General features: G+C 35.2%; 1 protein-coding gene across 5 annotated transcripts in view; it reads right to left on the bottom strand.

The window, feature by feature from the left end:
- Positions 1-911: 911 nt before the first annotated feature.
- Positions 912-12,511, bottom strand: part of PSIP1 (PC4 and SFRS1 interacting protein 1) — a 41,134-nt gene continuing 29,534 nt past the window's right edge. The window contains exons 9-16 of one of the 5 annotated variants that reach the window (XM_039240920.1): positions 9,505-9,733; positions 8,570-8,688; positions 5,843-5,898; positions 5,188-5,258; positions 4,879-4,980; positions 4,549-4,762; positions 3,318-3,429; positions 912-2,532 (exon numbers count right to left, since the gene is read on the bottom strand). In XM_039240920.1, the coding sequence (XP_039096851.1) occupies positions 2,472-2,532; positions 3,318-3,429; positions 4,549-4,762; positions 4,879-4,980; positions 5,188-5,258; positions 5,843-5,898; positions 8,570-8,688; positions 9,505-9,733 (964 nt within the window). In that variant the 3' untranslated portion in view covers positions 912-2,471. The other 4 variants (XM_039240924.1, XM_039240923.1, XM_039240921.1 and 1 more) reach the window with 4 other exon arrangements.

Genomic DNA, 12,511 nt, shown 5'->3' with positions numbered 1-12,511 from the left:
TTAACATAGTCAAGTTTATACATTCAGTTCCTCCAATTCAGATGGTACTTCTGAAATTTCTCCAAAGCATCTAAGAAAATTTTCAACGATTCATTCTGTAGGGCCATAACTTACTCTTTTATTTAAAAAAAAATTTTTTTTAACATTCATTTTTCAGAGAGAAAGCGTGAGCAGGGGAGGGGCAGAGAAAGGGAGACATAGCTCAAGGCCTGGAGCCTGCTTCAGACTGTCAGCACAGAGCCCACACAGGGCTCAAACTCACAAACTGGGAGATGATGACCATGAGCCGAAGTTGGGATGTCCAACTGACTGAGCCACCTGGGCACCCACTACTTTTTAAAAAATGTTCTCCAGTGGTTGAGAAAGCATGACGTTAGGTGGTTTATACATACCAAAAATAATATTCCCCCCTCGTTTGCTGTCTCATTTAAATTATCTTAGTGACTTGACTTATTCAGCGCTGGAGTTTTGACCAAGTACACAATTTAAATTGAGCAAATGCTCCTGGAAGTCACTGGTATTTATGACTTTTTAAAAGTTCTCAGGGTGGTAGTTACCTGTGAACCAGCCTATGGCAAATAGAAAAGAGAAGGCCCGTTACGTTGAATGCCATGTAAGTCAATGGTTTAGAGCAAGGCCTGCCCAAACAAGCAGACATAAATGATCAGAATGCTATTATATAGATCTCCTGAAGTTGAATATTCTGTGGTTTCTCAGTAAAACTATTATCAATCTGTTGGGTCACAGAAGAAAAGGGGAGGGTGAACAAGTGCAACATTCTTAGCTTACTAAAGATTTAGTTACATTGTCTCCCCAGACAACACAATCTCTATACCAAGTTAACTAAGAAATTACTACTCTGTTGGAAGCAAATCCAGAATCCCAAAAATAAATAGCAAAGAATTTACTAGTAGAGTTTGATAGAAAAATCCTTTAATCAAAACAAGTTTACAATGTTGACACTTATGGCTTAACTAGAATAAGTCTGTCCAAATTTAAGTTGGATTAAGGACCAGATATAATATCAATAGTTCCCTCAAAACAGTGGGTCCTGGTTCCACTGGAAGACCTCTCAAAAAGCAAAACTCCAATTACTGAAATAACTCAGACTTTTCATCTGTAGATGAAAGCAATTACCTGAGAGGTCAGAACATACAATGCATGTCACATGCAAACACTGGTAGTATATAGTATTAAGCCTTTTCCCCATATTCATAGTTTCAAAACATGAGAAGTGTCTTAGCTACTGAAAACCACCAACTGACCTAATATTCAAAATATCTTAGAAATGCTATTTGTTAAGTTATCCTAAGTTTTGTTACCCTTGATTTACCCTGACTTAAGTCCATATACATGAATATACAGACTATGAAAGTACTCCTTTACTTTGTCTAACTGCCTCGGAGCAACATGTATTTCTGCTCCTTACAATTCTGTCACATGCAGGATCTCTAAATAATAATTCCCTTCTGATATAGCCATGTTTTCAAATAGGTTAGTTTTCTTCTATAGTATTTACTTCTATTTACTGCATAAGAATCATGGATTTTTTTTTCCAATTAAAAAAATACTTCGTGACTTCCTTAAATGAGTGTGACTTTTTAAAAATTCAGAAACTTGAGACAGTTCTCAAAAATAAACTTTTATCATTTAGTTTTTAGTTTCAGCTACTAGTGCCTGTAAAGGATCTTAGATGGTTGAACCCTAACGCCAGATTCATTCCTATATATACCTATTTTGCTTTCTGCAGGAAGTCAGGTGACTTCACTGAATTCCCAGCCATAAAACCTAAATTACCTTCAAAAGTTAACATGAGTTTTGTACCTTGTAGAATTGTCAGTTCAATGTCAGTTGGATATCTAGTTGTCATACAAAAAGGCATACAGACCACAAATTGTTACAAAGCAGCAGAATGTAGCACAATGTAGACTGTGAGATTAAAATTAACTTTTGATAAAAGAAGTGAGTACCTGTATAGAAGTAACATTTTGTCTACCATAAAAATGCATATAACTTCTACAAAACCCACAAACAGTGAAAAGACAACTCTGGTAAATCCAGTATTTGTAAAAACTATGCACAAAACCCACAGTATTTGGGAAAGAGGAAAGTTTTATACAAGTAGCAGTTTTAAAAATGTAACGTTTTCTCTACTATCAATTACACATTAACATACACACACTAATTGAAATTATGCTACAACAAATGTCTGGAAAAGCAGTTTAACATTTCCTAAATGAATTTTCCCTCACATTTACTGAATAATGTAACTGTTAATACTGCACAAGTACAATTAGCAATAATGTTTTAATTACTTTTAAACAAATATAAAGGGATTTTTCTCCCTCAAAACAAGTTTTCAACATCAAAACCTATGCTTATAAAAATTTAAAACTTTCAGCAGTCTAAATATTTCAAATGAAAACCATTACAAACTTCTCAAATGTTCTTTATATTCCAGGTATGTCAACCTAATTATCTAGTGTAGAATCCTTCAGAGATATTTCAGTCTCTCTCTCTTCACTGGATGGCCTAAAGAAAGGAAAGAAAGGTGTGTCAACTGGGATTGGGGGCTTTTTTCCTTCAAGAGGAAGGGAAAAACACATTATATCCATGCATAATGTTTTTAAGATCACCAAAGGATTAAAAAAAAAAATAATCTTGACTTCTTTTTTTTCAAAGCTTTATTTTACCATGTTGTGTCTTCCTAAAGTAATACTGAGATCAAACAAAAAATAACTCAGAGAAGCGTGAGTTGCCAGGCCCTTTCCATCATTTCCAGCTTCAAACTGAATTCTCTTTGATATCAACATTACAGTGCTTGCTTCGGCAGCACATATACTAAAACTGATACCAACACATTACAAACCTTACTAAAGAGAGGGCATGACAGAGAGATGACAAGATTTCCCTGAATTTCAGAATTAGAAGGGATGCCTGACTCCAAGCCCTCCAAATGTGCAGCAGAACAAGGCAAAACTTGGATAATCCCAGTTCAGTAACTAGTTATTTAGAGTCGGTGCAGCAGAAAATAGCCTGTGATTCTAATTTTTGTATTATTCTGTCACAATTCAAGAAAGTACGAACGTAAATCACTATTAAAGCTGCATCAGTGAAAGAAATCCAAAGAACAATAGTTGCTTAAACTAGAATCCTACTATCTAGCTCTATTCCCTTTGCCTGTTTGATTTTCATCTTGCTTTCTGAATTCAGGAATTGAGTGATCAAAATAGAATTCTTCTACAAATAACACTGGAACAGCAATGTGACTTAAGAATTAAAAATCTACATTATGACCCATTAAAACTTGTCCTCACTTTTTCTTACTGCTGGCCTCGTGCTTGTCTTTGCTTTCTTCACTGCTGTCTCCATTGTGTTGTGCTGGGTTACTGTCTGGAGCATCAGATCCTCCATTCAGAGTCTTTGAACCTTTAGAAGGGTTCCAGAGGAGAAACCATCAGAGCTTCTAATACTTTTGAAATATCCTCTAAATATTCAAAAAATAAAACATGGCCCAGAAGTTTCTAGTACTTAATGTACCCTCATCAGAAATTACACTGTAATCTTTTGAGTTAAGAAGCAAGGTTACTATATATATTTATATGTAAGAGAAAGGAGAATCTTTTAAGTTCTCTGAGAGAGAATGAGAGCAAAAGCACAAGTGGGAGAGGGGCAGAGAGAATCATAAGCAGGCTCTGTGCTGTCAGCACAGAGTCTGAGGCAGGGTTCAATCTCAGGAATGGTGAGATCATGATCTAGCTAAATCAAGAGTCGGATGCTTAACCAACTGAGCCACTCAAGCACCCCAGAAAGAATGCCTATTTCTTACAAAAATGTGAACCATAGTAAAATTTTGTATTTTCCATTGGTATTTTAGAACAGAAGGTGTCAAAAGTACTGCTTACTAATTAACACAATTTTGTGTCCTATTATTAATTAAATGATGAGGGCACTTTCTAACAAATCTCTAAGTCGCCCTTATAAGTGAGAAAAAATCCAGCTCCTTTTGAATATTTGTTTCTATATTTAGCAACAATTAAGACATTTAATAACATGGAATTGGGGAAACTGACAATAATACTGTGATTCTAAGAATCCACCACAAATATTTAGATACCCCGAAATATTTGTGGTGCAAGTAGCAAATCTGGAATTGGCTTCAAAGCAATCTTCAGGGAGGTTACAGAGAAGCCAGATGAGGGTAAAACAGAGCAATGATGGTGTATTAATAATTGCAGAAGCTAGCTGATGGGGACACAGGGACTTCCTTTCCTGTCTACTGTGGGATCAGTAATTCTTCCTGATTGAAGTGAACAGAGAATAACTGCTAACAGTATTCTAAACACTAGTATTTACTACTAAATTAAGCTTGATGAAAATGATTTAAACTGGATGAAAAAGAAAACACAGGAGTATTGAACCTTCGCTTCTGTTTTTCTAAGTGCTTTATGAGACCTTTTCATCATTTAATAAAGACATTAATGAAATCATCTATCAAAGCTTTTTTTAAAAAATAGTCCCAGCAGCAAGCAACTTATCATCACATACCTGTTTGTTCCTTTTCTAGCTTTTTGTTTGGCCCTTTCTTGCCTTGATCTTTGGTTTTATTTGCTTCCTCATGCTGTCTTTGTTCGGCAAGAGATTTATTCAGCACTTGTGTGATCACAGAATCTCCTTCACCAACCAAAAACATATTCTTAAACTTGTTATACAACATTGTCGACTTTTCCATGATAATCTGACTAACTTTGAATCGGCGTATCTGAGAAAACAAAATATACGCTCACAATTGTTTTCTTCACTGATTTTTAAAACATTACTTCTTAATGAAGTGGTGATGAGGAGTTTTTAAAATCTGCACGATTCAAGATCACTCACTTTTTTCAGCGTTGTAATCATCTCTGTGTGTTTCTGAGCTTGCTGCATCGTGACCTGAAGTGAAGCGAGTTCATCCAAGGCCTCAATACATCTGTTCACGTCCTTCGTGACAAAACAGTAACGTCATAACTATTAATTACCACAACCTGGATAATCTATTCCTAAAGATTATTTTTAAAATCTCAAGGCAATACAAAACCACCAGTAGCGGTCCCACTTCTCTTAAATTACCCATATTTATAAAATCATGAGAAAACATGAAGCTATAAAGGCAGTACTGTATTTTTAAATGAGGTATTAAACACTTACAAGATTATCAATTTTGAGTGAATTTTTAATTTCAGCATGTATCCTCTGAAGTCGAGAATCCATTGATGTTTCTATAAATTGAAATGTGAAACACAGTAAATAGTTTTTTCCAAAATCCGTATTTCTGTATAAATCTAATAAACAAAGCACAATGACAAGATCTGGTGAATTTTTAAAAAGGTTCTTAGTAATCTGCCCAGATCACTAAGAAGTTATTTGGCATATTTTAGTATTCAGGAAAGCAGCATTCATCATTTAAAGAAAAAAATCACCTTCTAGCTGCATAGGTGTCTGAGCCGTCTGCATCCAGTAATTAACCCCTTTATACCAATCCTTAAATAGCGGTTTCACCTTACACATTTAACCAAATATAGAAACTCAAACAATGAGATTTGTGAAAAAGAATGAGAAAACATCTAGCTTTTGGCCATGTTACAATAACATGACCATCAGAAAATGAGCAATAAAACCGTAAGCATGACTCCTTATTGACAAGTTCAATGTGTAGAGACTCCACTAGGGATTTGAAAAACCACATTTGTAAGGGACTTAAGAACTTGTATAAAATGATTTAAAAACCTACACATGAAAAATTAAATATATAACTTCCTTTCTCTGTGTAATTTTATACATCTTAGAAAGGGAAATAACTAACCTCGCTTCTTCTCCACTTTCTTAACTTCTGGCTTCTTTCCTTCATCTTTATTCTGCCTATCAAATGTTAACACAAATATTTCAAAACATTGGAACTTTGTGACTGATTACTAAATGCCCAAAATCCCTTATGTAAAAGCTAAAAAAAATTTAAGATAGAAAATCAATAGCCTAGATCACAAGGAATTGACTCTAATGAATACAACTTTAGAATGCCACAGCATTAACTATAAACAAGAAACATATGTAAAAATTAACACGCTAAAATCTAATGTTTCCGTGGCATCACAAATAACTTTAACAGTAGTCATGGTGAAATTTTTTTCCAATGGTAAATAGTGTGTTGCTTAAAGACCCCATTTCAGGATCAATGGACAAACATACCATAGTGGGGAAAGAATGCTTATAAACATTTCATGAATTCTACATTATTTTTAAAAGCAGTTATGTCAAAACAGACTAACTTTTCCCACATCTCCAAGAAGGCAGACAGTTGGGAGGGGTTGTTAAGTTTCAAGGTTAAACCCACTGTTCAAAGATAATAGTACTGTATTAAAACGGGGGGTTTTGGTCAATATATCACACTTAAATGACATTCGCGGACAGTTACATACCATTCTACAAAAGAAAGGTACCATTTTACTGTAAATAACCCTTAAAAAAAATTATTTCTAGTGTCTTGGTTCTGAGTTCAGGCCCTATTATAAACCAATTGAAATAGACAAGAACAAAACAATATCTAAAAATCAGGTTTTTTTTAAAAAAAACTTTATTTTAAAATTTTGGTTACAGTTTCATTTTTGTTTTCTTAACAAGTCTACTGTTTAATCTCTCAGGATTAAAAAAAACAATTAAGATTCTAAAGAATTAAACAACAAAGGAATGTCAAGGGAAGGGCACAACTGCCCCATTCTCTGGGTATAAGAGCTATTCCAGTTTAACACCTAGCTTCAAAACAAAATGAATTTTCATACTTTCTAAATAAAATAATGTACAACCACCATCTTCTAACTTTCAAACACAAAGCTTCATCTTAAGCTTGGTTAAAAAAAAAAAAAAAAAAAAACTTAACAGGAATGATGGCCAACCTTAGGATGTAGTGTGTACCTTACAGGAAATTTTTTTTTTTTTTTTTTTAACAATCATAACACAGTAATAATGCCATTAATGAAGTCCTCAATTTAGAATCTGCAACATTCTTCCATCAAGGGGGGGGAGGGGGGAATTCAGTCCAATGAGTCTGTCTCAAGATCTTCATCTCTTGTTTGCTCCACTTGTATTCTCTTTTCAGTAACTGGATTAATGCTTTGAGCCCAAAATGAGATATATTTTTTATTACTGTAGATTACATGTTGTTTGGCTGGGAATACAATACAATAAACTTTATTTTGCATAATGCATTTCATACAAGCTGCATCTGAAATGCTTTACAGAGCAAAACTGTCCAAGTACAAAGTTTTGTAATAACAGGAGAAGGAAAGAAAACACAAATATTAGAATTTGAGAAAGTTACATTCGGAGGACATTCAAAAAGAAACTGAAACACAAAGATAACTTTGAGATACTGAAGAAGGGCTGGGCTAGTTTTACTCAGCAACGACTGATTTTCTATCTGGATTTGGGGAGCACAATAAAGTTAAAAGCAACAAACAGTCCAACAACTTTTCAGTGAAAGGATAGAAAAGGATAGGTAACAAAAAATAACTTTAATATATTTACAGAAATGGTCAGAAGTCTAACAGACTAGAGGGAGTAACATATCTGACCTTTAGATCTTTTCAATTACTCCACTCAAGCAGCTGAAACTGCTTATATATATTATCCTCCAGACAACTAAGAAAGCAGATAGTCGAACGCTATACTTGTAAAGAGACTTTGGCTCATAACCGTATTTTATAAAGAAAAAGTACAAGTTAATTAATGTAAAGAATTCATTACTTATCATTAAATGTGTCTTAGTGACCTACAGCAGGTCTTTAAAATCACCTCCATTCACAAAAAAACAAGTTTGGTCAGAATAATGCAAGATGCTTCACAAAATGCTTTTCAAAGCAAGCCTCAGAAGTGACAGTCTAAAGATAACTAAGAAAACAAATGTAATAAGCACGTGAATTGTAATCATCATTGCCCGTGCTATTTTCCCTCGAATAAAATTATTTCATAGAATAAAGTTAGAGGAGGAAGGATCCCCCCATGGTATGTACTGTCTGTTACCATCAACACTTTTAGATCCGCTCTCATCTTTCATACTGCACACCTCGAACTCAAACCCTGGGAGCCTCCAGCTTTCCTTTAGTGGCTTCCTGGGTGTCTAGCTGTGCTCTCACTGTGGCGGGTCCTTTGGGAGAGGCCTGCTGGTGGCGGGACAAGGACATTTCCTTCTTTCTCCACCCACACATTATCACCACCTCCTCCGCTTAATACTAAACAAGTGAACAGAGCATGAGGACACTTTCGGCACAGCCACTAACAGTTAAATCCTCTCTGCACTTTCAGTTTAAGTTAAAAATATTCACAGGGTGATTACCTCTGAATTTCACCCTCGTACTCAGCAAAGAATGAAGCCTGAAACATGATTACCATCATATACTGAAGATTTTTTTTCTAACACAGGGGAAAAGTCACTTCTCTAAAAGGCTTCATCAAGGTCTGAAAAATGAGATTCTATCATTTAAAAATTTCATGCTAGCTTAAAAAAATCATAATTTATAATAAAAAAAATACTTACTGCTCAGTTTCCATCTGTTCCTCTTGCTTGCGTTTTCTATCTGCAGCTTCTTTCTCGTGTTGGCCTTTCAACATATTCCTCCTATGGGCAGTCTGAAAGTTTCTTCCACCTTTTCTCTTCTGTTTTGGGGATTAGGATGAATTTAGTTAACTACCAAGTCAGTGACTGTAATTACAATCTTGGGAGGAATAAAAAGCAACTGGTTTTCTTCATGGTCAAAGACCCTGGCTTTTTAAAATCTCAAGAATTATACATGTTGCTGTCCAAACTGAACTTCCCCTTGCTGACTCAGGGAATTAAAATCTACTTCCTGCACTGCTGGGATACACTAAGTGATGTTCTTCGGTCCAAAGTATGTCAGGCTATTTGTCTCCACACCATGGTTCTTATTTCAGTACCTGTTTACTGACAAGTACATTGCTTGGCCTCTGAGAGATTTGGAAATCGCGGGGGGAGGGGGAAGACATACACAAACTGGGTCTGTACATCTCCAAGGCCACATACAATACTTCTTCCTAAACAACTGTGACATTCAAATACCACTGATAAAATGTGAACTAAATAGGCCTGAAGAGTAGATAAGAATTTCACTGTAATAAAGAATAAAAATCCTTGTATAAATGCACCTCTTTTAAGGTTTCTCTGGTCACAGCCCATATGGCTTAATTTCTACTTTTCTACCTTTTCTAGATAGGTGGGTTATTGGAGAGAACATTTGATTTCCATATCATAACTGTGAAAAGGGAAGATAAATTTAGAATGTACAATAAAGTTTCAAATATGCTTTTTAACACAGCTAATTCAAGTTTACACAGAAAGGTAGAGAAAGTCAGTTTTACTTTTAATCACATTCATACTTTCACAGATACTGAAAGCTTCGGAGGTAAAAAGAACGACACAGGAAACTAAAAATAGAATATTTTACTTGATAGTACCTTTTCACTTTCTTGATCATCCCCTTCCTCTTCAGAATCAGAGGTTGATGTAACCCCTGTTTTAGCTAAATTTTTTCTTTTGGATTCAACTTCTTTCTTCCCTTCTTTTTTGTCTGGCTCTTTTCTTGGCTTATCTTCTTCTTTTTGGCCCTCTTCATCCTTTTTAAGCTGCTTTTTAGGTTGTTTTTCTTCTTGTCCCTTTTTCTTACTTTTGTCTTCCTCAGTTACCCTATTTTCGAGAATACAGCAATCAATGGAAAACGAGTTTTTACGTATCATTAGTCATTGTCTTTTAACCATACTCTCCCAAATCAAAGAAATATTTTGGCTAACAATAAGCAATATTTTTTTACTCAGACAAATTTAACATATCTCCTAGTAAAATATAAGAGTGTCTTTACCATCCAATCATAGAAGGAAAAGAACATTCTTTTCATATAAATTAGAAGACACAAAAATTATAGTGGCTTTAGGGTAATAAAAAAGTGATTTTCCCTTTGTTTTCCAAGTTCACTGAAAAAAATAATACTGAGTATGGTCTTTTGTGCAAAGATACAATTCTTCACTGTGGAGCTACAGCACTATATGAGACGGGTGAGATAGCTGGGTCTTAACATTCTACATCATTCTAAGCATAACATGTTTTAAAAAGAGTAGACTAAGAAAAATACAATTGCAGAAGTGAACTGCTTCTGATCAAATATGGTCGTTTGAGAATTCAAAGAAATACTCTGCAAGGTGAAAAGCTCCTAACTTGTGCACATACTGGTAAAATATATGGGAATTAAGCATAATGTCTAACATTGCTAAATTCACTAGCATGAAAGCATTCCCATCACCAGTGGATTTACAGACATCACCAAAGTCAAAACTACCAAAACTGCTCGGTAAGCCTAACATTATTACTGGATGATATTTATGCTAATTAATAGAGCAGAAATAAATATGAGTATTTATGATGCAATGTTAGGCTCTAGGACAATCAAGTGATCCAGTGCAGGGGTGCCTGGGTGGCTCAGTTGGTTAAGCATCTGACTTTGGCTCAGGTCATGATCTCACTGTTTGAGTTTGAGCCCTACATTGGGCTCTGTGCCGACAGTGTGGAGCCCAGAGCTTGCTTCGAGTTCTGTGTCTCCCTCTCTCTCTGCTCCTCCCCTATTCATGCTCTCTCTCAAAAATAAACATTTAAAAAATACCAGCGCTAACCACATAATTACTTTTATGGGATATGTGTTCAACTATACAACTTGAAGCTTGCACAGCTGTTTAAAAATCTCTCTTGGAGGCACCTGGGTGGCTCAGTTGATTAAGTGTCTGACTCTTGATTTTGGCTCAGGTCATGATCTCACAGTTCATGAGATCAAGCTCCATGTCAGGCTCTGCGCGATCAGCTCAGAACCTGCTAGGGATTCTCTCCCTTCCCTTCTCTCTGCCCTTTCTCCACCCATGCTCGCTCACCCTCTCATAATAAAAAATCTTTTAAAAAAAATTAATCTTGGGGTGCCTGGGTGGCTCTGTCGGTTAAAGTGTCCCACTTCGGCTCAGGTCATGATCTCACAGTTCGTGGGTTCGAGCCCCGCATCAGGCTCTGTGCTAATAGCTAGCTCAGAGCCTGGAGCCTGTTTCAGATTCTGTTTCTCTCTCTCTCTCTCAGAAATAAAAAACATTTAAACATTTTTAAAAAAAGTTTTTTTAAATTAATCATTTTACTGTTCTAGGAATTTTAATGAGATCTTCAAAAATCACACAATTTTCTCAATGGATCTGAGAGGTGGAAGAGACTTCAGATCATATAATCCAGCCCATTTCATTTGACAAATGAGCAAATGATAGTGTGAAAGGTCAAATAACTGGCCTATCTCAGTTCCATATCCACGGACCACCTACCAGACACTGCTTCCTTGAACCCTTAAGAGGTTATTAAATTGGAAGAGAAAACTCACTTTTTATAACCTCTTTAAAAATTTGTCCTAACAACCATTACTGGCTATGCTTATTTTCAAATGTCATATGGGTTTCTTTGTTAATTTCTAATCCACATAAGAAAAGGCATGCAAGTAAAATCATTTAAACTTGTTAAGTTTTATATATACTTTATATCTTAAGAGTGATACATACACAGTGGAATAGCATTCAGCTTTTTTTTTTTTTTAAACAGATTAAGAAGTGTACAATAAAGTCATAAGAGATGGGATTATCATCTCAAGGGTTCCCGAACAGTATCAAAGCAGATTGCCACAAACTAAACCATCACAGCTTGCTACAAACAAGTACTTTCCAAAGGGTCCTCCATACCTTTCATGAAAAACACTTCTCCATAGTGACAATTTCCCTTTTTACTAGGTCAAGTCACAGGAGGAAACTATTTGTAAATAATTTAAAAAATGTTAACTTAAGCAAAAATTAATGCAAATACAACCCCAAATATCTTAGTGGCTTATAACAAATATTTCTTCCTTTACTTGAGAATTATAAGATGGTTTCAGCTCTTCTGGGTTCTATTCCACTCTTGTCGACTCACTGCAAAAAAGCTACCACTAACACATACATTCTGTTCTCGTGATGGAGAGCAAAAGTTTAAGAAAAGCTTATATAGTTTAGCTCTGCACTCCACACTGAGTTTGTGCTCAGATACACAGCTAAGACTAGTTATAACCAATACTCAATCTACATATAATGTGAATGAGAAATATTTTAAGTTACCACTACTTGAGGCTGTCCATACATTGCCTTTGCAAAAAGCTCATGGATACAGAAAGTTATGTAATTTATGTAACAATGTGACACTGACTCTGGGGCTGAGAAATCGAAAATCCTAATATATTATACAATGGGTAAAACTGTCATCTTTGATAATGTGAAAGAAAATTCAGTGAATGTGTGGCTTTGAGTGAAGAAGTTTGAAGATAGAATGCTAGCATCCTGAGTTGGTTGTTATCAGGACAGATCTGATAGGGTACTTCAAGACACAAAGGAGTTTTAAAAAAATGACAAAAAGAAAACCTAA

Source organism: Hyaena hyaena, unplaced genomic scaffold (genome assembly GCF_003009895.1).
Source record: "Hyaena hyaena isolate Hyena2069 unplaced genomic scaffold, ASM300989v1 scaffold_185, whole genome shotgun sequence".
Taxonomy (NCBI): Eukaryota; Metazoa; Chordata; class Mammalia; order Carnivora; family Hyaenidae; genus Hyaena; species Hyaena hyaena.
This window is presented reverse-complemented; position numbering and strand designations above follow the sequence as displayed.